We start from the raw sequence: 23911 nt of genomic DNA on the forward strand, positions 1-23911 counted from the left end.
AGCAGCATGTGGTGATGGCAGAAGCTGCTGCTCCAGCTGAGAGGGATCTCCTCACCTCAGATTCTGTCTCATGTTTGTATAGACCCAGCACGGCACTTCCCTCATTGCCTGTATTGCACACAGACCTATATGGCCCAAAACCATATAGTCCCTCACATGGAGCATGGTTGAGAAATATTTTTGGGGAAGAAAATACATTAGGTATGACATTGCTCATGAAAGTGGACAGAGAACCCAGTGTTTGGACAACTAACAAAAACCTATTTGCTAACCAAGACACCTTTGTTCATCGCAGCTGTAGCAACTCATTTTTCAAGCACTCCTGAGCTTGAGGCTTGGATAACAAATGAACAAGTGGAGAGCAAGGCTGAAAACAACTCGCCGTCTGGGACGCTGATCTCTCTCCAGCAGAACACATCAATATTTCTTACAATATTTCTCTCCTCCAATACAGCAGAGCCTGGTTGGGGACACAGCAGCTGAGCCCCTGCCCAGAATTCCCCATGGGCAATGCTGCCATTGCTTGCTCCCATCAAAAGACATCTCATGAAACATGAGAACTCCTATGCTTACAGCACATGGAAAGCACAAAATTGTGCACTTCAGGAGAAGTGGCTGAGGTAATTAAAAACAATCGGGTTTTTTCTTCATTTATCAGTGTCCTCCAAAGCCTGAAAAAAGTTATCCTACAATAAATAACACTGCAGTTGCTCCAGACTGTTCACATTCTCTCTTCCAATATACTCTTAAATTTCCTTGAAATCATGATTTTCAAAATAGCATTTAAATTGATTTGGAACCTTTTTTTCCCCCATCATCAGACAGCACAATCTGTGCACCACAACAGATGAGACAAGGAGCTACCAAAATCCACTGCAGTTGAAAGACTACTCAAACAGATAAACCAATCCTTAGTGCACAGTTTACTTTGTACCCTCACCTTCCACAGGTTGCTGGCAGCAACACAGTGTAGTTCCTCTTTTTTCACAGTGTGAGCCTCTGGAGTTGATAAATGCCGCTCATCTGAAATCCAGGTGTTTAGTCTCCAGCTCTAATAACACTCTGCTGAGTGATGAGTGATTAATTGACAGGCATTTTTGGGATATCTAGTGATGAAAATCAACAGCGGAGGAAAATGTCAGCCAGTGAGTGAAATATATTGCAAGGCTTACATGGATTATAGGAAGTTGTATTATCAAACAAGAGAAGGAAGACGAGGGATAAGCAAGCATAGAATCAGAGCAACCAGCAGGTATCCAAGGAGATAATTTTATAAACATAGATTTAACAGCTTTACTCAAATTCTCACCTTTTCTTGTATAACCAGAATAGGTTTATTCAGAGACCCTGTCAGTAATCAACTTCAGTAGATGTGGCAACGTGAGTAGGAAACAGACTGTACAGTTGAGCAGTTAGGTGGAAGAAAAGCAGAATTACAACTTCCCTGCTGCCTACTAATGACTTAATGACCCCAAATGCGATCCATGGGGGGCTTGAGAAGGAAACCAACTTCTGAAATTCAAGCAGGAGTTTCAGATCTATTATGCTAATTTCCAAACACTAATGTGGCCAAATTATATATAAACAACAATTTAATATGTCATTTAGGGTTCACATTGCAGTCCTTTTCAGCAAAAAAAAAATTATCAGCAAGTAAGTAATGATGTGCCTTGGGTAGAGGTGTGACCTTGCTGCCATTTAGAAAACAAGCTGTGATAATGGCCCAGCTGCAGCACCACAGAAATAAACACATCTGCTCAAGAGGTATTGCCTGTTTTAATGAACCTGTTACTGTGTAAGCCATAGGCACCATCCTACATTGTTAACAAGGCTGGTGTAAAAGTAAACCCTCCGCTTAACAAAACTTTATATTTTACCACTGAATTTTGTTGTAAGGATGAGCAGAAACAACTGTCATGGGTTTGGGAAGGGATAAGAACAGAAAGAAAACTCACAGTGGTAGGATAATTATTCTGGATATCCAGGGTTAAATCACCATTCCTGGAGACACCTGATTTTCCAGCTGTTCCCTGGCCACAACACTGTGCAGTCAATACTTCACACTGCACGTAAAATTAAACAGTCAGCTTCCAATTTGTGGCCTCCGTATCCATAAGGAGCTCATGGAGTGATTCTGAGCTGATCAAGAGTTTAAAAGAAAAAATAAAAAGCTGTTATACTCTACATATGGCTGGGCAACAGGTTTCTTTTCTTACTCCAAATTGCTTGAAACTGTAATTTTATACAGGCTAAGGAGAGTGGCAACCAGCAAAATCCCCAGGGCTGACCTCTGGTCTCATAAAACCAATCCAAGTGCCCTCGAGGGCTCTCTCATCTTTTTGCCATGCACGTAGCTCCAGAGCTTGAGGAGTTTTTCCAGCAGGCAGCTCCTTGAAACGTCTCCCCAGAACTTTTAATGTCAACATACTTGAATTTTCCAACACTAAACACTTTCGTATTACCTGTAATAAACACGTGCATGCAGTTTGCAGTAGTTCAATCCTTAGACCTTTAAGCTTGGAAATGACAACTCAACTGGAAAATCAAGGAAAGCCTCAGTGTAGAGGGAGACTACAAACAGAACGGTCATGTAAAAATAAATGCATATCCTTTTTAAAATTAAACTCTGATTTCAAATGTAAGGAATTGTTTTGTTATAACAACATTTAAGCAGCTATAATTACACTTTGGTTTCTATTGTTCAGACTGTTATAAATGCACGTGTGAGGCAAAGGCTTAAATATAAATCCCAGGCTGTGATTATTTTTAATAGCGCTATTATTTTCTCATCATAATCACTGGGGTCCAATTCCTGTTAAACTATTCAGCATTGCTTGGTAAAGTTAAGTAAAAATCAATCTGATTTACTCTAAGGTAAAGGCTTCCCAGCTCTGCTCCCTCCCCCTTCTCTTCTCAAATAATTATAAATGGGTATTAGCAATGGGGAGAATCAATGAAAATATATTAAACTTGCAATTCAGCCAAGTGTGTGCAAATTCCACTAATTATTTATATCTGAGTCCCGCTGATGCTACTGTTATTGAAAGGCTCCACAACACATCTCTTTTTTATGTAGGCAATACCTGAGGCTTTTACACTTCCATTTCATTAAAGTTGAAACATGTTGTGGCCTGGATAAGTGGCTTAAATAGTTTTATAATTATTTACTGGAAACAATGAAAAAAAGTTTGGACTTCCGAAATGCATTTTATAAAGCAGTCCATTCCAGTAGGTGCTGATAGCTTTGTATATATGCTGTATAAAACAATCTGGATGTTAGAGCCTTTTAAAGACAGAAGTGACCACGTGTCCTTACCATAGGGCTTCTTTACAGAGCTCTTGATTGTGGTTATGGACAAGCAGGTCTCTCCATCCCCTGTACACCAGGTCCTGCGCCAATAAGCAAGGTAAGCAAACATCGTTCTCCCTATTTCAGCAATTAGCCTGTGAAAGCAATTAACCTGATGCTAGCAAACCCTGACAGGGATGAGGAAAGCCTGGTCCATTGGCTTCAACCCGTGGTATGACAAATGCTAGTGCAAACACCTCAAAATCGATTCAAATCCACACGGCTGAGTTCACCCCCACACGGCTGCTAAACACCTGTGATGTTTATTGGAAGAGTACAAGTAACGATCTCGCTGCTTCTTGGCAGATTACATTCTGCCTCCATGAACTCACCTGTACAGTTTCAAATGGATTCTACATTATTCATTTCCTATTTCAGATGTCCATTATTAGTAAAGATGACATTTTGGTCGGGAGAGAAACGATTTCCATGCAATCTGCAAATCAATTTGTAAGGATTTCAGCAAAGCAATTAAGGTAATTCCTAGACTAAAAACTCTATGTAATGTGAGATTTCATCTTGACTGATAGAACTGTCAGAATTTCCATCCAAAAATACAGCTGCTCTTCCCTCTTCTCCACCCAACATTTTTATGAGTTTTATCTGAAAGTTTTATTCCTGTATTTATTGCTGGCTCCTGGGCAAATTTCCCAATTTTAGAAGTATTTTAATCCTGCTGTTGACCCACTGAGCAGAGCATATGCCAAGAGGGCCTGGAGGAAAAAGGACAAATCAATGCTGCACCTTGAGTTCCCAGGAGCCATTAATGAGAAACGAATCCAGCTGAACCTCTGCCACTGAAATGTACACAGCGTGGCTGGCAGAGGAACACAGAACTGACCAAAGCTGAGTTTGGGTACATCATGTTTGGGTCTCAGTGTTTCCTAGCAAGATAGGAAAATGCAGGACCGTAAGTTATAAGGTCTGCCAATAGGCCCCAGGGTATCACCTTAGGAAGCTATATGGCTTTCTCCCTTTTTGAGCCGTTTCCCTCTCTTTTCCTCTAAGTGCGGTGAATTCATAGTTGTGTTACAGATTATTTTCAACTGTACACTAGAGACATCATAAATAACAACCTTGCTGCCATCTCATTAAGACTCAGAAATTTACCAGCCATTAAAAAGCCAAACTCCTCTTATATTTGCAGGTCATGCTTCTCGCTATCAGCTCCCTCCAAGAGCTCCCTGACACTCCAAGCTTACTGCAAATAAAATCTGAACCTTAACTCATCTTCTGACTTCTCCCTTCCCTTCTGTGTTAGACATGTCACACCCACAATGCTGCATTTCAGGCCCCATATCACCAGGGTCAGCCCCCAGCTCTTCCCTCTCAACAGCTGATGTTGTTCCCATCTCTTTTCCTCCTTGGAGACAGCCATGTTCCATTATGATTGCTACACTTTTCTTCTGTGGCCCTTTCTTCACTATTATTTTTCCTTGCCCATACAAAACCATTCTCCATTTCTGTGCCCATATAGCCTCCCTTGCTGGCAGGGCAGTAGCTGAAACATCCTTGGTTCTGAGTAGCACACTGACTAAAACATTGGTGTGTTATCAGCATTATTGTCATGCTAAATCCAAAACACAGCACCATACCAGCTACTAGGAAGAAAATTAACTCTATCCCAGCTGAAACCCGGGTAATCTCTCTGTTCACCAAGGCAAAATTTATTCTACTAGCTCCTCATGGGACACGAACCTAATTTCCCCGTCATGAGTACTACCTTTCTCCCATTGACCATACTTTATCATGCAAGTTAAATGCTGTACCTTAATCCACAGCCCAAAGATGTAGCTCTGCAGATTTTCCTTATTTTCTCCACAAATCATGTTGCATCTTTCTGTAACGAGGTAAATGAAACCAGGTCATTTTCTTCCTCCAGGCTTCCCACTTTTGAAATACTGAGTAAACCAAGTAAAACTCATGTTTAACAACTGCTTTTACTAACACCTATACCTGAGAGATGCCACTCTGTGGCACATCAGTGAGAAATAAGTGTCAGAATGTATAAGTCTACCAATTGTGACTGCTGCTTTCTGTGTTCAGCCCCCACCTGGGTCTCCCTGTGTCACCCACAAGCTGTCCGTGGGGCTGAGCCCTGAGCAGTCCCCATCAGCACAGTTCTTGCCCCCACCACTTCAGAGAAAAGGAAAAGAGTGAACGGCTCCCACACAGGCACCCCTCCTTAACATTAACATTCAAGGGACAAAGCAAAACAAAAGACAGATGTAAACATATTTTATACGTTAATCAGCTGCCGAAAGCAAATAAAACTTGTTCTGGAAAATAGAAAATTGACTTATTCCAAATCAGGAGAGAGCGCCAAGCATATATTCCTGCTTTGGAAAGGAACAGCAAGTGATTTATGTGCATAAAAGAGCAGCCCCAGTCAAAGGCAAGGAAGATCAGCAGGAAGAGAGAACTCCTCTGGGGCTGTGGGGTTTGTGGCTGAGGGCAGTGCCCTCCCTCCAGCAGAGGCTTCAGGCATTTATATAAGGGGATAAGATGCAGAAGTTATTTTGTCTAGTTTTGGTTTCTTGTTTGGTATCTTTTTAGGCTCTTTGATACTGTGTACTTAGAATTGAATGCTCAAAAAGCAGCTACAGGAAACTGGGTTTTGTTCTTCTCCAGCCTTTTGTCAGGAACGCGGGCATTTGCTTATTGAGCCACCTGTGGAGAAACACAACACAGTATTTCCATCACTCACTGCACGTCAGAAACACGACACAAAGCCATACAACTGGGAGCCTGCTTACAGCATCATAAATTTCCTTCTGCCACCCCATCACTCTAACAAGCTTCTGTCCCTGAAAGCTCTATTTTTAAACAAATTTTCTCTCCTTTGCAGCAATTCTAGAACGGTAGAAATAAATAAAAAAGTGACTGGAGTACTGCTTTGAAGAAATCTGCGGTGCTTATGAAATACACTGAAAATATTCAACCCACAGGTATGTAAAATAAAATCTGCCAACAGGAAGAACTGGACACAGCAGCAGCTCCATGCATAAGTCTTTAACATATTAGGATGGATACATCTAGAGTGAGGAAAATAATGAATATTTCACTCCTTATGTCAAAAATGAATCAAGTATCCAATTATAGGACATGAAGAAATGGTTTCAGACTATCAGAGGGGAAATTCAGATTGGATATTAAGGAAGAAGTTTTTCACAATAAGGGTGGTGAGGTGCTGGCACAGGCTGCCCAGATTGGTGCTAGATGCCCCATCCCTGGAGACGTTCAAGGCCGGGCTGCACAGGGCTCCTCAGCAACCTGATAGAGCTGCAGGTGTCCCTGATCACTGCAGGGGAGTTGGACCAGATGGCCTTTACGGGTCCCTTCCAACTCAAATGATTATGATTATGATTATGATTATGATTATGATTATGGTTAGGCCCTTTGGATATCCAGACCTTACTTATCATAAATACACTTTAAAGTGATAAGTTGACCAGAGCAGTAGTTTTCTTATTCTTTGAGCAATTAAATCTGCCGAACAGAAGTTTTCCTTGCTTTTCTTACCTGTATAGTAATTTGAATAATAAAAATTAAAGCAGTTACTGATTGTCAACAGTTTACAGGCTGGTTCAGCCCAGTTCTGATTATAAATAGTAATTAAGTCATGAAGTAGGCTGGTTTTATGGCATCAATCCAAGACCATTTGCTGCAGTACATAAGCTGGTGCAGGAAATGTGCTGAAGCTGAAGTTTCACTTCGGCTACACACTCACAGGACTGGAATATAAAACGCAGCATTCCAAATTCAAACACATTTATGAAGCTTAAGCCCCTGTTTTTAAAGGCTGTGAGATTGGTGATGCTCAGAACAAGAGGAAGATGTTGCAAGGTATAGACACTCTAATGGCTTGGTCACTCTGAAATGATAAAAATAGTTTATATTTGGTACATTCCATCTCATCTTCAAGATTTCTCATGGATGGAAGTGGTGGAAATGATGCACTCCTGCCTCTGTGGAGTGGCCGAGATTGTATTTCTTATAAATGAAGTTATATGAATCTCAGCATTCAACACGAAGAATGACAAAATACAAATCCTACCTACTGAATCTGCTTAATTTACCATTTCTTTCACCACATATTTTCCAGTTACATTTGTTCTCCTTATTGGTAAAAGTTAGAACAATATGGGAAATTAGAAAATAAAACAAGCACATACTGTTGTCTACTCTTAGTCACAGAATTACTGGCTTCCACTTCATTGCCTCAGTAATTCACCAACCAATATGCTATAGCACATAGGCAGGTCAGTCCCAAACACAGGCCTTTAACACCCACAAGTGTGCCTCAGGCATCTGTTTCTGGAACTAACTACACACAGGAGAGCCATTCCTCCACATCAAATCCAGCCACCCTCAGATACTCCCAGCTGAAATTACCAGGTACCAATTACAGGTGAGTTAATTGGCAGCCATGCAGGTTCAAACGAGATACATGAACTGAGCTTGTGACTGAGCAGAGGCTCATCAGCCACACAGCAGCAGAGACCGAGCAGCTCTCAGGAGCACTGACACTGACAGCACCATCCAAGGGGAAGGTAGAGATGAACCACAGACAAAAAAGACGTAGGAAGAAGGAATATCAGAGCATCCCATAAATCATTCACATGTTGGATTCATATTAGACATAGCAGCGAGGCCAAAACATAAAAGTTAATTCCAAAAAGGGCATCTTTATGAATGCAGGTCTTGTCAGACACCAAAGCAACCTTTTCACACAAGTATAAGCAAAACATAAGTGCAGTATGTGGATTATGGTCCTTGGGAAAACACGCAGTTTCATCTCATTCCACCTTCTGTTACACCTATAATCAGTAGTTTGTTGATCAAAACTCATTCTCCTCCTCCTTTCTCCTGGCAGACATCTCTGAGTCTGTGTTGTTTTCTCAGATGCAGAAGTTTTCATCCAGCTTTTCCAGTCAGTGATTTCTGAATTGCTATCACCCATAAGCTCCTGCTTTCAACGTAATGTATGACTGGAGCAGCAATGGAGACAACAATTATTTTTCTCTAAGCCATTGATAGTTGAGACCAAGCCTACAAAAGCCTATGAAGCAATACTGTGCATGATAGACCCAAGCTCTTTCATTTATTTTCACACACAAGCACCTCTTAAACCTTAAAATGGAAATCCTTAAGGTTGTTTTTCACCAGCTGGAAAGGTGCAAATAGTTTGCAATACCCACACAGATGCCTGAACAGGTAGGATTTGAGCTTTTGTCTTTTGGAATATTGATGTGACATTGCAGTGGTAACAAAATGAAGAGCTCTGCTCCAACAAGAGTTTCTGCTCTGTCCAAGAATCTGCAGAGTCATTGGCAGCACAGGAACTCAGACAGCAAGGCAGGCACAGACAGCAGCTCAGGGTCCATCAGCATCTAAGTTGATTTCAACTGTTTTCCTGCTCTGTATTCATTGGTTTCAAATCCTTCCTTAGTACCTATTTCTGCCATATAAGCTACGATAGATGGCCAGCTCATATTGGATAGGCACGTGGCCAGCTGAGACTATGGACATTATTAACGTGTCTTTTTTAGCAATCAACCTCAAACCTTCAACTTAAACAGCACATCTATGTAAAAACAGCTCTTCACCTCAGGCCTTTCCATTTTTTGTTTTCTCTTCTCCTCTTGTATTTGTCACATTCACCCACCACAACATCTCAATTGAAACTGTAAGCCACAGAGGAAAAAATATTCTGTAATGAGACCATGAAAAATGGGAACTTGTACCAAGAGCACCTCTGGAAATTAATAGTAACGGTACCATTATTCCAAGCATTAACTTGTCGTTCCTAAGTATATTTTTCCTCATTACTTTTTAAGCAGAGTAATGGAAGCTGGTCTGATTTGTATTCAGACATCAAGGGGATGCCAAGCACTGCACCTCCTTGCACTGGGTGTTCCTTACAGCATCCATTTCCTATAGAGAAGGTGTGTTGCAGTGGCAGCAGATTAAGCGAATCCAGGCATTTTGTCCTTCAGGGAAAGATCCTTTGTTTTTGTCACACTCTGATCAGCCAGAGCTCCGAAGTCACAACACAGCAATCTCCAGACAAATGGAAATGATGTTCTTTGGGAACAAATGCTTTTTCAGGCAATTTCTGTTGACCAAAACATTGCAGCTCTGGTAAGCAGTCGTCTTCTGAGCAGCTTCTGACTTCCCACAGACTGACGGTGGAAGCAGATGGGTCCATGCATTCCTGGTGCACATTTCCGCTTTTCCAGATTCCAAGAACACAAAACACACAAAACAGCCTGAAGTTCTGAACATTTCCATTAAGCCAAACCTATTTTGAAGAGCAGAGCTGGCATCAATAGCCCATCTGGGGAGAGTTTTCCACCAATGCCCTGCCCAGAAAACACAGAAAATAAATATGTTGATGCTTCTATCCCTTCTTTCTCTTCACTATTCCAAAGCACATCCTATGACTCCAAAGAACAAGCTGGACACCTTTCATTGCTAACAAGTACTCTAATAAGCAAGAGCTGGGGGCGATTAGCAACTGAAACCAGACCGTCCTCCCCATATCCAGGAAGTGAAGGCTTTATCAGCCACAGAGGTCCAACAGAGATGACTTTTGTATATACACGTTCATTATGCATCAGTCTCCCACCTGGCAGAGCAAGCAGACACAGGGCAAGCCGTGGCTTTACTCATCTGTCATCTGCAGACACTGCCCTGCCACACAACTAATTTACGCTGTACGTTCTGCTCAGTGAAGCACTGCAAATTATGCACACAAGCAAAAAGCATTTCCAGAGAGTAGATATCAAGTAAGCGACACTTGCATATTTGCATGCAAGACTAGCACCACAGCAAACAACGAAGATATTAACACCAAGACACATGGAAAAGATACACTGAAGGTATTTATTCAGAGGGCAAAGAAGAACCAGCTATTCATGAAGCAATCACTCAGCAACAGCCGAAAATTAAAACTACAAATCTAAGACTCTTCAAAAGTATATATAGAATATATATATATATATATCTGTTATATCTGAATATATATATATAGTATATAGAATAGAATAGAACCATAGAATTATTTGAGTTGGAAGGGACCCTTAAGGGCCATATAGTCCAACTCCCCTGCAATGAACAGGGACACCTACAGGTAAGACCAGGTTGCTCAGAGCCCTCATCCACTACTGTCTCAGCGTCTTCCACCACTTCACTGGACAACCTGTTCCAGTGCTCCACCACCCTTATTGTAAAAAGCTTTTCCTGTATGTCCCGTCTGAATTTACCATTAGTCTGAAGACATTTCCCTTTGTCTTACCACAACAGACCCTGCTTCACAGAAACAAAAACAGAAGTCCCAATCAAACCTCCTTGTGTAACTACATATTAAGCTTTGAAATTCAAGATCTCCGAGTTTTCCAAGCAGCTGGTCAAGGTGCAGTGCAAGGCCCACAAGCCTCCACCCAGGAACGTGCACTTCAGGCTAATATGCAGGATCAGAGCTTTATGAGGACTTCAGCTAAAATCAGCTGCAGTATAAACCTTGCTCAGTAAAGCAGAAAGAGCCTGCTGACTTCTTTACAGCATCAGTTTGATAATGTTAAAGATGGTCTTTACAAAAAGTCAAAATGCGGTCATTTAGACTTTTATTCCAGGTGTATGGATGACCTCAGTTCTTAGCAATCATTCTCTACAGTTATGATGGTCTGGAAGGTGACATCTGAACACGTAGCACTATATATAGCAGTTCTGTTTTTAAGATACTGTTCTTCCAGGCTACAGAAATATCTTCAGATTAAATTCTATTATAGAAAAGGGTTCTTCAAGCCAGTATCAACAAAATAGCGACTCAATACAGGACTAACACAAGGGGAAAAAACTATATTCTTGAGATACAGCCGGCAGACCAACCCCAAGCCTTTTGGAAACCTGGCACCAAACTAATAGTTTCTGCAAAGATTTGAGAAGCAATCCTTGAGAAGAGGCTCTAATGTCTTTTAAATTCTGCACAAGAAGCAGTATAATAAATATTGAACCTGGCATCAACTAAGTCAATGACACAGCAAGATTATCACCTGCAAAAATAACAAAGGCTTGTTACTACTACAGCTGTTTTTCAGTCAAAAAATATAAATATCAAGCAGGACCATTTACAGCTGGCATACATCTATATGGTGTATGGAAACAATTTTACCCCCTCAGATCTCTAGTAAAGCATCCTAAGCAAGAGTCACTGTTGCAGAACAATTTTCAGCCACCTCCAGGAAGCAACGGGCTCTTCTCTGCAGCAACCCAGTGCAACAAGTGCTAGGAGCTGAGAAAGGACACTCCCACATCACAATCCCATCAGATCATCTTGATAACCAATTTGGATATGCCCACTTGATGGCTGTGCTTCAGATTAGATGTGGCCTTCAGCCAGGATGCAGCCAGGCCAGCTGAGTATTGAACTGTGGGCATTTCTGCTGTGTATAGCAAGGTTGGTTTGCTTTTCTCTCCAAAGACTTATTTAGATAAGCTGGAAAACAATTTAGAGATCAAAAGCAAAACTCTGCATCTAGAACAGGTGTAAACATACTGCCATGAGCCTGCCTGGGTGAAACAGGGAAACGACTGCAGAAAGTTGACTGCATGTGTTTAGAATGAATTTTGCTTAGACATTTTTTCATCTATTTTTCATCTATTCATCTACTCATCATTTCAGCTGGGGGAGGATGGCAAAGAGAGGAGTTAAATTAATACAGCCTATGAACAGTTCTAGAGGTCTTTAAAATGCTTACTGTGTGAGGACTATATTCTAATTGGTGCTTGGAAAGAAAATAAATGAAACATTTCTTAATCCCATCACAAAACCTTAAGGTTTCAAGGGAAAGGGCCTCACAGAAGTCACTTCAAGTCAAAGCAAGGAGGTAATAGAATATCCACCCCCCCAAAAAAGTGAGTGATTTATTTAAAAAGGACATTTAAATGTATATTTATATCCTTTGCCCATAGGACATCAGAGTAGAATGTACATTATTCAGCAGTTTTTCTCATAGCTTTCCCCCAGAAACACTGACACTACAAAGACTCTCACAGAACAGCCATGCCATGCTTTGCTGATGCAGGTCTTCCTGCTTTGCTAGCTTCTTCCTACTGCCCAAACACATCAGAGCTGAACTGATAATGCTTTATAGCTTTCAATATTAGATTCTTATTAAACATTAAAATAAATCCCAACGTCACAGACTTTAAAGTCCAATAAGGCCAACTGCAGTGTCTACTTTGATGAGTACAACACAGATCATTACACTTCATCCAGCAGCTTGTGCACCAATTTGACCAGCTTAGGTGGAGTGAAGACATTCCTTCTGAACTGACCTGACTCGATTTTTATCGGTTCACTAAGTGCTGGTATTATACATGGCAAAGACCTTCTGCTCCTAGAAACCTCCCACAGCTCTGATCCTCAGTAGAACATAATGTTCTTCTAAAAGATAAATAAATAATATGGTTATGTCATATCTATGTTTCCTGTATTAATGCCTATCTCATTATCCCATTTTCCCTTTCTTAATTAAAGCTCACAACTACATGACAAAGCATCTTCAACTCGCCTGAGTCCTTTAGTTTCAGCTAAAACCAGTGTCCCATGACATTTTCACTGTGGCTGTCATTTTTGCTTCAAGGGATACAGGGAGTTCATACATCTGCCTGCTGCCTGATCGCCAAGTCCTGCTCTCCCTCAACAGATGACAGATCTATGCCGACACAACCTCCCTATCTCCAGCTATCGATCTACATTTTATCTACCCTAAAACCACTTCTGAAGTCTTCCAATACTTCCTCTCTGTTAACAAGTCAGTGCTTACCCATCTATGTGCTTATTTCCCAGCTGCAATTCACTCTTGAAGTTATTCCAAGCATTTTTATTCCCGTTTTCCAATTGATTTACCTTCATACATACAAGTTCACGTTCCTTGGGGGACTGAATTGCACCCAGTGATCACAACCTGTCCAATTCAAATGCCCTAAATCCTCCAGCATTTAAGGGATTTAAACAAATCTTAGCAAACAAGCATGCTAAGGAACAACTTACATTCCCTGAAGCATTCTTCTCCACATTTAATTATGGTACATTTAAGACCATATGCTGTAAAGAGGAGCGCTTTCCACATGATCATGGCGGTACAGAGCAGCCTTTCACTGATGGACAGCTACAAGCATCCTCTCAGAAATGCAATCATGTATTCTCTTAATACCATCTTTGCTGACTCAGAATACACGAGTGTCTTGTTCAGAACAGTTTCACACTGTCAAAGTTTGAGCTTCTTGATGTTGCAAAATATAACAGTAGTTTAAAGAGCCACTTGGAAGGAGAGCTGAGAGAGCTGATGTTTGCAAACAGATCTATCTGCAGCCTTTTACTTTATAAATACATCTTCTTGTCAAGTTGTAAAAGAGTAGAGTTTGTTTCTTTTGTTCTTCTCTCTTGACTACTGCATGATCACATCAGACTCACTTGGTTTTCAAAAAAATCTTTGTCTCTTAACTAGACGTAATTTTGAAATAGCATTACAACAATGCAGGAAAAGCTTCTTTCAAGTGACTGATTTACATGTTCTTACTCATTTTGCCTTTCCAATCTCAAAAAGCTCTACAATCAGGGAACAAGTGATTCTTATTCAAATTACATGGCAGTAAGTGTTCAAAAGCTCTGCAAGACAAATAACTCTTCGGTGTCCAGCTGCTGAGATGGAAGAATCTCACTGTGGGTTTTTACCAATAATCAAATTCTGCTTTCAGACTCAAGATGGTAAAAATGTAAGAAATTTGAAAATAAATTGCCTTAAATTGTCTTTGAACGGCACAAAAAAAGATAAACATTACATTTTGCTTACATACTAATTATCTACATAATTTTGGAAGCTACTTGTAACTGTCTGCACTAATTTGTATGTATTGCTATTACATATTTTTATTACAATGCACCTGGCAGGTAATTAAAGGGACAGAAACACAGTTCAAAGTCATCTGAACTGAGATGTAAACCAGCGGTGGTGTAAACCAGTGAAGGACACTGGCTTTGTCAAATACAGGTTCGCTGCATTTCGGATTAAGATTTTTCCACTTAACACAAGAATTTTGAGGTTATATTCTTCCCTGTAACACAGGCCAATTTAAATTCTATGTTTGAATTCCTAAATATATAATTCCTAAATATAACTGTACTCTACTTACCTAACAATCAATGAAGATGTATAAACGGGGAGCCCCTATTCCCAACATAACAGATTTCAGAGTAAAGGTAAAGACCACAAAGAAACTGCTAAGAGTTTTAATTGCCATATGATTGAAGTGACAGCGTCATCATTTAGGAGAGTTAAGGCAGAATAAATTCAAAATGTGAGCACTGTTACCACTTACAAAGGCACTTCAAAACCTTCAGGTGAAAATCTTTCACCATCTAACACAACCAATGGAGTCCAATACTCCCACACATCAGTGGAGTGCTGCTTCAATCTTCAGTATCTGGAGTGCAGCCGTTTTCAGGATGGATTTCTACAACAACTTTGAATATACTGTATTCAAGGAGTAAGATGCTGGTAGTTTACACAGAGCAGTCGCTAATTAAATTAGGAATAATATAAGGAACAGTGAACCCTAATAGCCAATTATCATCTTATAACAAAGGATATATTTCCTTTCTAATGCTCAGTGTTGCACCAGGTATGTGCAAGTTACATGCCCTTAAATGAACATAAAACATATAAGATGCAGAGACTAAAGGTTTATCCAAAATCTTAATATTAATAAAAAAACATTAGTTTTTCAACTACACCATTTATAGTCTGAATCAGTCAGCTGTTGCACAGAATAAAACCTCTAGCATAATACAACTATGCAGGTTACATTCACATCCTAACTAGGTTCTATTTCAAGCACCATTAACAGGCTCTCGCAATTCAGTGCTAAGGTACATGAATTATTAGGAAGCTGATTTCCTTCAGCTTGTGTAGAAAATGAGTTCACTCCTTCAGAAGGTGGTTTAGATCACAAGGAAGAAGTCCCACTTAATTACCTTATAAATACAGCTAAAAATAAAATACTGACATTTTTAATCTTGCAATTTATTTATTAATAATATACCAAAAAAGACTACAGAATAGGATAAAATAATTAAACATCTTAAACAAAATCAAAAAAGGCAAGTCAGGCAAAAGTCACCTAAGAAACAGGAAGGAATTTTCATTTTCCATCTTTCAAGATGCCCTACGCAATAGTATTCTACAGCAACAACAGTAAGCACTGCACATGATTACAGCTTCAGCATCATTCTTCTTTTTCCATCAGCCTATTCAAATTGCTGAATGCTTGTGTCTTCTAGGTAGTGAAGTGCATGTTCCTTAGTAAAAGGCTGAATTCAGAGTAGGAAAAGGAAAAAGCTACCACAAGTGCTTAGTCTTCAGTGAAGTATGCCTCCAGACCCTCCAGCTCTGCATCCGTAGTCATACTGGAAGAGGTGGAAGCAGAGTTTGAATTCACACTTTCCTGACTGTTATTTTTTTGTTGAGAGTTCCCCAAATGACTCGGTTCCTTCTTCACTTCTTTACCACCACTTAATATCCTTTGACTTTCTGCAAAATACTGATTTGGGTGATTCAAAGAAAATCCAACGTCATCAACCTACAAAAATGAAAGGCAAAGTTACTATCTTTATTCTTTAGAAGTCATTTTAATTCATATTCAAGAATAATTATCAATTTAATAATTTCAAATTTTGTTGAATGCAGTGGTTTGTCAATACAAGCCCAATAAATTTAACCCTGACTTTTTTTTTTTTTTAATCACACAATTTCTTCCCTCAAGTTAGGAATAAAATTATTGCTTTGGCATAATCATCAAGCAGTATTTTTAATTGTATTTCCTGTATTAAAAAAAGAAACAAAAAAGCAATATAAGTAAAATAGCATACATTCGAAGACTTAGGACAACTGAATCAGTACCTAAAAGCAGCAGCATCTTACACAATAAATGAACCATACTAAGTCTGGAGCACAAATGGAAATAGAGAAAATAAGTAAAAAGTGTTTACAACAGCATGAAAAGAACCCAGAGCTTAAAGTATCAATGTGTAGTACTGAACAGAAACCAGTAACTTCATCTCTTTACCTTTTTTCCCCAATAGAAACAAATACACTGTTTACAAGACAACAGGCTAAGCAAGCCCAGTATGTTAAGCTCCAATGCTAAACATCAGCATCCTGAAACCCCACTATCTGCCTCACCAATGCCACAGAACTGCTAGGTGTCTTTTCAGTGAAAAATAACAGAATACTAACATAGAGAACACTGGCTTTATATTGCTCTTTTCTACTTAGCCAATATTCTTTCAGATCCATAATTATTTGACTAATGCAAATTCAGTTAATACTCATGAAATACTTCAACATGGCTTTCAGTTTTAAAAGTGAGCTCCTCTGACATATTCACCACAATCTCCAAGGTAACCTTTGTATGAACAGTTCAAAACACTTCCACCTCACATTCAGGAGAGGTGCACTTTTCGTCTGCCTATCAGTTCATGCAAATACTAAGAACACTGAGAAAATACTGCTCTTGTAGATGGAAGTGGTTCTTGTAGTCCACCATACAGTAGCAGATGAGGCCTGAATGCCTCAGCCCATGGATACCCCCCAGAAGCAGCTCAGGCCAGAGCTACAGCCCAAGGAGAGCAGACCAGGGTGGGAAAGGAGAGCTTCAGAGCTGTGTTGGGGCAGTGCTGGGAGAGCTGCAGCCTGTGGGAAGCCCATGGGGGATCAGCTGAGGAATGACAGCATCCCACAAGAGGGACCCCACATGGAATAGGGGCAAAGAGTGATGATGGAGGAGCAAGACCAACTGTTATGGACTGACAGCAGCCCCCATTCCCCTTCGCTGCTTGGGGAAGGAAGAAGGGGAAGGAGGATGAGTGGAACATGCTTCTCACCACTCTAGTCTGTTATCAATAAGCAGTGAATTACATTAGTCTCCCTACACTGAGTCTATTTTTCCTATGTCAGTAATTGGTGAATGCTCTTGCTGCTGTTATCTCTGCCCACAAGCCTCTTTCCATTGCAGTTTCTCCCATCCCTCTAAGGAGGGGGAATGAGAGAGTGGTGTGGCAGTGCTAAGTGACCTATCAGTGACCACCACAAAAAAAGGCTCCAGAATACTGTGAAGATTCCCAAATGTGGGATATGGTAAACCAGCAGACACTAAGAGACAGACTGGTAATTTTCTGCTTCCACAACCTTCCTCTTTACCCAGAAAGATGGAGTCAGTTCCAACTTAACAAGCAACTCTGCACACACCCACAACCCCCTCATGAGGACATACACAGTGGCTGATTCAATATGCAAAGCCATGAGCTTAAATTTCAGCCACTTGTGAAAAATCATCAAGCAGAGAATCAATGTGTGTCCAAAATGAGAACCTGATTAAATGCATTGCTGCAACCTACCTTAGCACCATCAGAAAACATCTATACATACAACAAAATCTAATTCAGGCATGAAAAAAAAAGATACTAGCGACTGTAGCAAGTGAACTTGATTGAAAAAATCTTAATAATAAGTGGCAGGCCTACCGTGCTAATTAGGAACTCAAAGTAAAAGGCACATAGCAAAAAATAAATCCAAAACCATCAGTAAATTTAATTTCAGTCTTATCTGGAATTTCATCCAGCCAGCTTTCATCCACGTTCCAATTTCCATTTTGTGGGAACTACTAAATTGCTTCTTCACATCAAAAGGCTTAAAAATAAGTAATACAGAAAAAAGCTCATATTTTTATTTATTTTTAGAAAACACTCTTAATTAGTTCCCTTAAAATCTCTCTTCAGGCCATTAAGATTCATTTTGTAATTCTACTTCTGTTTTAAACCGCTCTCTCCCCAACAAGTTGGAACGTGTGTGTTGTCTAAGTGAAATCTACAGCCACGTTTCTAGAGGTGACCGATGGCATTCGGCTAAAAGCTACTTAAAGACTGTTAGTTAAAACTGTAAGATGAGTCCACATACTCTCCTTTTCAGACTTGAATGCTACTAAAATAAAGCTGTAGTGGATTGAGTTTAGACATCATTTTTATTAGAATTCTACCCATTCAATCACCTCTTTTGAGGGAAGTTCTGTTAATAATTATCATCAGCATTTGTGATAGTGATAAATAAATCCCCATGCACTTTTCAGTAAATATCTATGAACAAAAATATTCTGCTCTGACTGGAAATGCACAACAAATGTTGAACACAAAAACAGAGGTGTAGCATTAAAAAAATAATCATGTGGATTTTTATACATTAGACAGCTCATGTAAGTCTTACAATGTTTCTAGTTAATGTTCACTAAAAAAATACTTAAAAAATATCACCAAGTTGAAAACCTTCCTCAGCTTACAGATAAATTACCAGAAGTTTACTGCCTGAAACAGGGAAACTAGATTTCTCTAACAGTTTTATCCATTCACGCCAGTAAATCCATCTAGAATCCACTATGCCCAAAGAAAAATGTATTTTCTGGGCAGTCAGAAATTTAAGCTTGTAGCACATATTGATTCAAGTGAAGAAATCTGTCACTTCAGACAGAACTCCTTATTCCACCTAGCAGCTGATACTATCAGAAGACTATTCTTGGATTCAACACGTCGTGCACACACTGACCTTCAGACCAACTCTAATTTTATAGTTGCTGCTATTACAAATGTTCGAAAAGAAACTGAAACAACAATTTCACAGCAATAGTTCCTTTGGGTTTTAATCAAGAACTTTTAAAATTACAGCTGATATTAAAGAAGAAAAACCATGTGGAGCAATTATGCTGCTGGAGTAAATGACATCAATCAACCAAACCAAGTTAAATGTTCTTGAGTTCTGACCACAGATTAAGAAAAACATTCTGCATGTATATGTATTTTTAAAATAAAAACTCCAAGGTGATTCCTTGGCAGCAGGAAGCTTGCTAAGTGTATTAGATTTCACTGACTTCTTAAAAAATACACAATGATTGTAAAACATTACTGGTCTGGAATAAAATTTTGAGAGATTAATATCAATATAAATAATCACCTGCTTATTTACAGCATATTACTAGTACAGCAACACTCATGCAAATGTCATTAGCATCATTAGTTCCTTTGGAATATAACACAGTCACTAGCCGGTTAGGTTTTCTTATTCCTAACAGCTAGCGGATTAAAACAGTAAATGGTGATTTATTTACAACCAAATTTCAAAGCACTAATTCTAGCATTGGACATAAATACTGCAAATAGTCTTAGGATTTCATACAATTTCCATGGTCGTCTTCAAAACAAAGTCAATGATTATAGTTTAACAATAATTACTACTAGCTACTTACATCATGTGTCAGTTCAAAGTACTTCTGACAGGCCAGCTGGTAATGCATGCCTTTCACCAATTCCAGGAGCTACACAGAGGAAGAAAAAATAATGTGAAGGAGCCAAAGGTAGCACACATGTGCAACAGAGAACTTTGCAATTTGTAGATATTTACCACAACAAGGCAAATAGCACCTTTCCCAGCAGATGTGTATAATATCTTAAGTAACTTTGTAGCACGTTTCATCTTTGACTTGTGTATTCTACTAATAACTGAAAGAATTTAGACATGCTATAACTCTTTAAAAATAACCATGCCATATTAAAAACAAGATAAAACCACAGAAAGATACATTCGGTGTCTAAAATATAATTCCAGCACCTTATTTTCAAGAAGCTGAATTTATATTTTGTTAGTAAAATTGTGACAGCTATTGCTAAATTATCACATTGCAACACCTCTTCCATAATTGCAGATGCAAATCTAGTAATTCAAGTGTTCGAAGCACAAAACAATCAAGTACACTATTTGTATCTTTATTTTCCATATTACCAGTTCATACAGATGCAGAATAAAATAGTACAGTGCTCCCATCAAGAAAATTTAATGCAAACTCTTCAGACAAGTATCTCTGAGAGGGAAATGCTTCTAACCTTCAATCATATTTGTCCTTTTAAAATGAAGCTATTTCTGGCCAAGCTCAGCAGAATACGTGAGCGAATAGCCTGCTCTGAACACCTATTAGGAAAATCATGCCATCTTTTGTAAATACAATTTGCGTTCCAGTTCTACTACATGTAATCTCTTCTGTGCTGTACGAATTCCCCATTCTTATCAGCACCACACAATGTCGGCTGACTTTTTTTTTTTTTCCTTTTTTTTTGTGTTAAAGTTCCATCATCTCCTCCCTCCTTCATATAATCAAAATACACGCTCTCTCTGCTTATCAAAAAGAGAAGATTGCTGGAATTAAGAGATAACCTCAGTGGATGGAAAAGTAGTTTTCAAGAAATGGTAATTTCAAGTCCCTTTCCCAGGTTTGACCTTTGTGTCAAACATAGCAACAAACCCCAGCTTAAATCCCTGCTGTACTCATTACTGGACGCCGCCTCGTATTTATTGACAGATGTATAAATAAATTACATTTGCTGAATGGATTAAAAAAAAATAATGGCAACACACAGCCAAGAAAGTACTTAACCACACACTTTCTGTGCTGTAGTCTAACTGATTACACTTCTATGCTTCTTGCCAATTCCTGTTAAATCTAAGAGTTCAAGATCAAGGCCAACTGGGCAATGAAGCCCGAAATTCAGCTCTCTCACACACATGCATACATATACATGTGTATACACACAAACACACACACTTCAATTTAATTTTTTCATCTCTCTCTCTCCTTTGAAAACGACTAAAAAAATTAGCGTTACATTGAGCAAATGGTTGAAGAAAACTTATCTACTCTAAATGCTTCAACTGCACTTTGCCTTACATTTTTCTTGAGTTGTGCAAAAGGGCTATCTCAACTTTCAAATAAATTGTATTAAACACTATTGTATTACCACATTGTATTAAACACTAACAACACTGCATTGTTTACTTAAATATATATTACAGATAGATGTAATGTATATATTTGAATAGGCCAGAAACTTTATTCAAGTTATCATTATTCCAAAAAGCCTTTATGCCCCAACATGTTTATCCTCATAATTCGGAATACTGATCAGAGAACCTATGTGCCCACTGACCAGATGAAAGAAACATTTGCAATGTTTAATTTTATTGCATTCAGATTTTCATGAACCAATCATTCCAGCTGGAAGAGTCAACTAATTCAGTCTAGTTCATGAACACTTCAGGTTTTCTCAGATTTATTAATTTAATCAAGATTAAACTTCAATATAAACTATTCTAATCCTCAGGTGGAAATGTACTCTAAGACTCAGATTCAAGGGAGCAAACAAAACCTTTCCAAAGCCTCAACAACTTCTGAGTATAACATCTAAAAGTTTAAAAGCATCGAAGTTCTCTTGTAATATAGAGGACTTTTAGGAAGAGTTGATCAGTTAAAAGGTTAGTCATGTTGCAGTTTGTTCAACTTTTCTATTACACAGAATCACAGAATTGTAGGGGTTGGAAGGGACCTCTAGAGATCATCGAGTCCAACCCCCCTGCCAAAGCAGGCTCCCTACACCATGTCACACAGGTAGGCGTCCAGGCGGGTCTTGAATATCTCCAGAGAAGGAGACTCCACCACCTCCCTGGGCAGCCTGTTCCAGTGCTCCGTCACCCGCACTGTAAAGAAGTTCTTCCGCACATTTGTGCGGAACTTCCTATGCTGTACTTTCATCCCATTACCCCTAGTCCTATCCCCACGCACTACTGAAAAGAGACCAGCCTCACCACTATGGCTCCCACACCTCAGGTATTTACAAACCTGGATCAAGTCCCCTCTCAGCCTTCTTTTTTCAAGGCTAAACGGACCCAGTTCCCTAAGTCTCTCCTCATAGGGGAGATGCTCCAGGCCCTTCACCATCTTAGTGGCCCTCCGCTGGACTCTTTCCAAGACATCCCTGTCTTTTTCGTACTGGGGAGCCCAGAACTGGACACAGTATTCCAGATGAGGCCTCACCAGGGCAGAGCAGAGTTGGAGGATCACCTCCTTCGACCTGCCGGACACGCTCTTTTTAATACACCCCATTATGCCATTGGCTTTTTTGGCTACAAGGGCACACTGCTGGCTCATGGTCAATCTGTTGTCCACCAGGATGACATATTCCATATTCCGAGCCACAGTGCTACAGCTATGTTTTGTATTAATGATGCCACTACCCAACTATCCTTAAAAGCAGAAAGAACAAGAACTACCAAAGCCAGCGTTTGATTGACTAACACTGTGACTCACAGGATGCGAAATCACTGCTCTCTTCTCTGCTAACTTCAAGTGAGGGGTATTATTGACAAAGCACAGATAAGTGACAGAATAAAGGGGCACTTATAATTTTCCGTCTTGTAGGAGAGATTATCCAGAACAAACTATTCTGATATCATGCTCACTTAAGTCCCTGACCCATCTAAGAGAAAATCTCGACCCATCTTTACAACGAGTACTCCTTTCAATCAAGACTGCTCACCTATACATTATGTTATCAGAGCTCTCTCTGAAGAACTCAAATTTCTAAAGAAAAGCTTTATTATTTTGTAGCTGCTCAATCTTCCCAGCTTCTATGCAAATCCAACAAGGAATGCTCATTCCACTTCCTCAAGAATACTCAAACCTCCCCAAGGTGACTGCTGTGTCACCACGTAGCCAGTATAGACAAAGTACCTCCATCCACTCTCTCAAAATAACATATGGGATCACATTATTAACCATGTATTGTACTAACATACTTATCCATAACTCCTTTCTCTCCACCAAATAATCTCTCCAACTTTGGCTGCTGAGTAAATTTTAGCCAAATCTGTCAGATAGTGATGACACCACTATACAATTCCTACACAGTGATTAAAAGCTGTGATTGGACAAAAAAAGCCAGACAAACCTTCACAACTTATTCAGGAAAAGCAGTTCTAATTCTACTCCTATCCATTCTGAGAGGCATCCAGAAGGCAGACAAGCCATAAGACTGATAATTAGCATATAAGTAACTTTAAATTGGACACCTCATATGGGAACAGATTCACTTTTCTGTATATGACGGAGTTGAGGAAAGAGGGTTACAATAAATATATCCTAGGAAGAATGAGTTTAGCAGATTAACAGGCTTTAACAGGAGCAAGTTGCTGTGAGAAATAAACAAGAGTTAAAATGACAACAGTGGAGCCCAGCTAAAAAAGTCTTTTGCATGAGAGGAATGACCTTTAATTTCAACAAAACAATTATGATTCATAACAGAAATCACCATTCCTACTACACTTGTGCTCATAATGAAAGCAAACTTGCAGCTGCTTTTCACTAGCATTATCCAGAAACGCTTCTTCTCTCAGAACGACCTTAATTACCCACAACAATCTTTTGCCTCCTCGTATACTCAGACATCTATACTAAATTGCTTTACTTCGCAAGTAAGGGTACATACTCAAGGACTCTTTTTGTTACTTCTCATGCGCCTTTCCTTTGCTGCCATCTGCATCTTGGTTTTCTGATGTTGCTTTACTGACTACTAATGAGGTTAAGATGATGTTTGGCAGCTGCATGCAGCCACCTGCTTTATAG

General features: G+C 39.5%; 1 protein-coding gene across 2 annotated transcripts in view; it reads right to left on the minus strand.

The window, feature by feature from the left end:
- Positions 1 to 13564: 13564 nt before the first annotated feature.
- Positions 13565 to 23911, minus strand: part of PRIM2 (DNA primase subunit 2) — a 79239-nt gene continuing 68892 nt past the window's right edge. For both annotated transcript variants that reach the window (XM_032443714.1, XM_015859225.1), the window contains 2 exons: positions 19709 to 19777; positions 13565 to 15997 (listed from right to left, as the gene is read on the minus strand). In XM_032443714.1, the coding sequence (XP_032299605.1) occupies positions 15770 to 15997; positions 19709 to 19777 (297 nt within the window). In that variant the 3' untranslated portion in view covers positions 13565 to 15769. The remainder of the gene's footprint in view (positions 15998 to 19708; positions 19778 to 23911) is intronic.

This window comes from Coturnix japonica, chromosome 3, assembly GCF_001577835.2.
Source record: "Coturnix japonica isolate 7356 chromosome 3, Coturnix japonica 2.1, whole genome shotgun sequence".
NCBI lineage: Eukaryota > Metazoa > Chordata > Aves > Galliformes > Phasianidae > Coturnix > Coturnix japonica.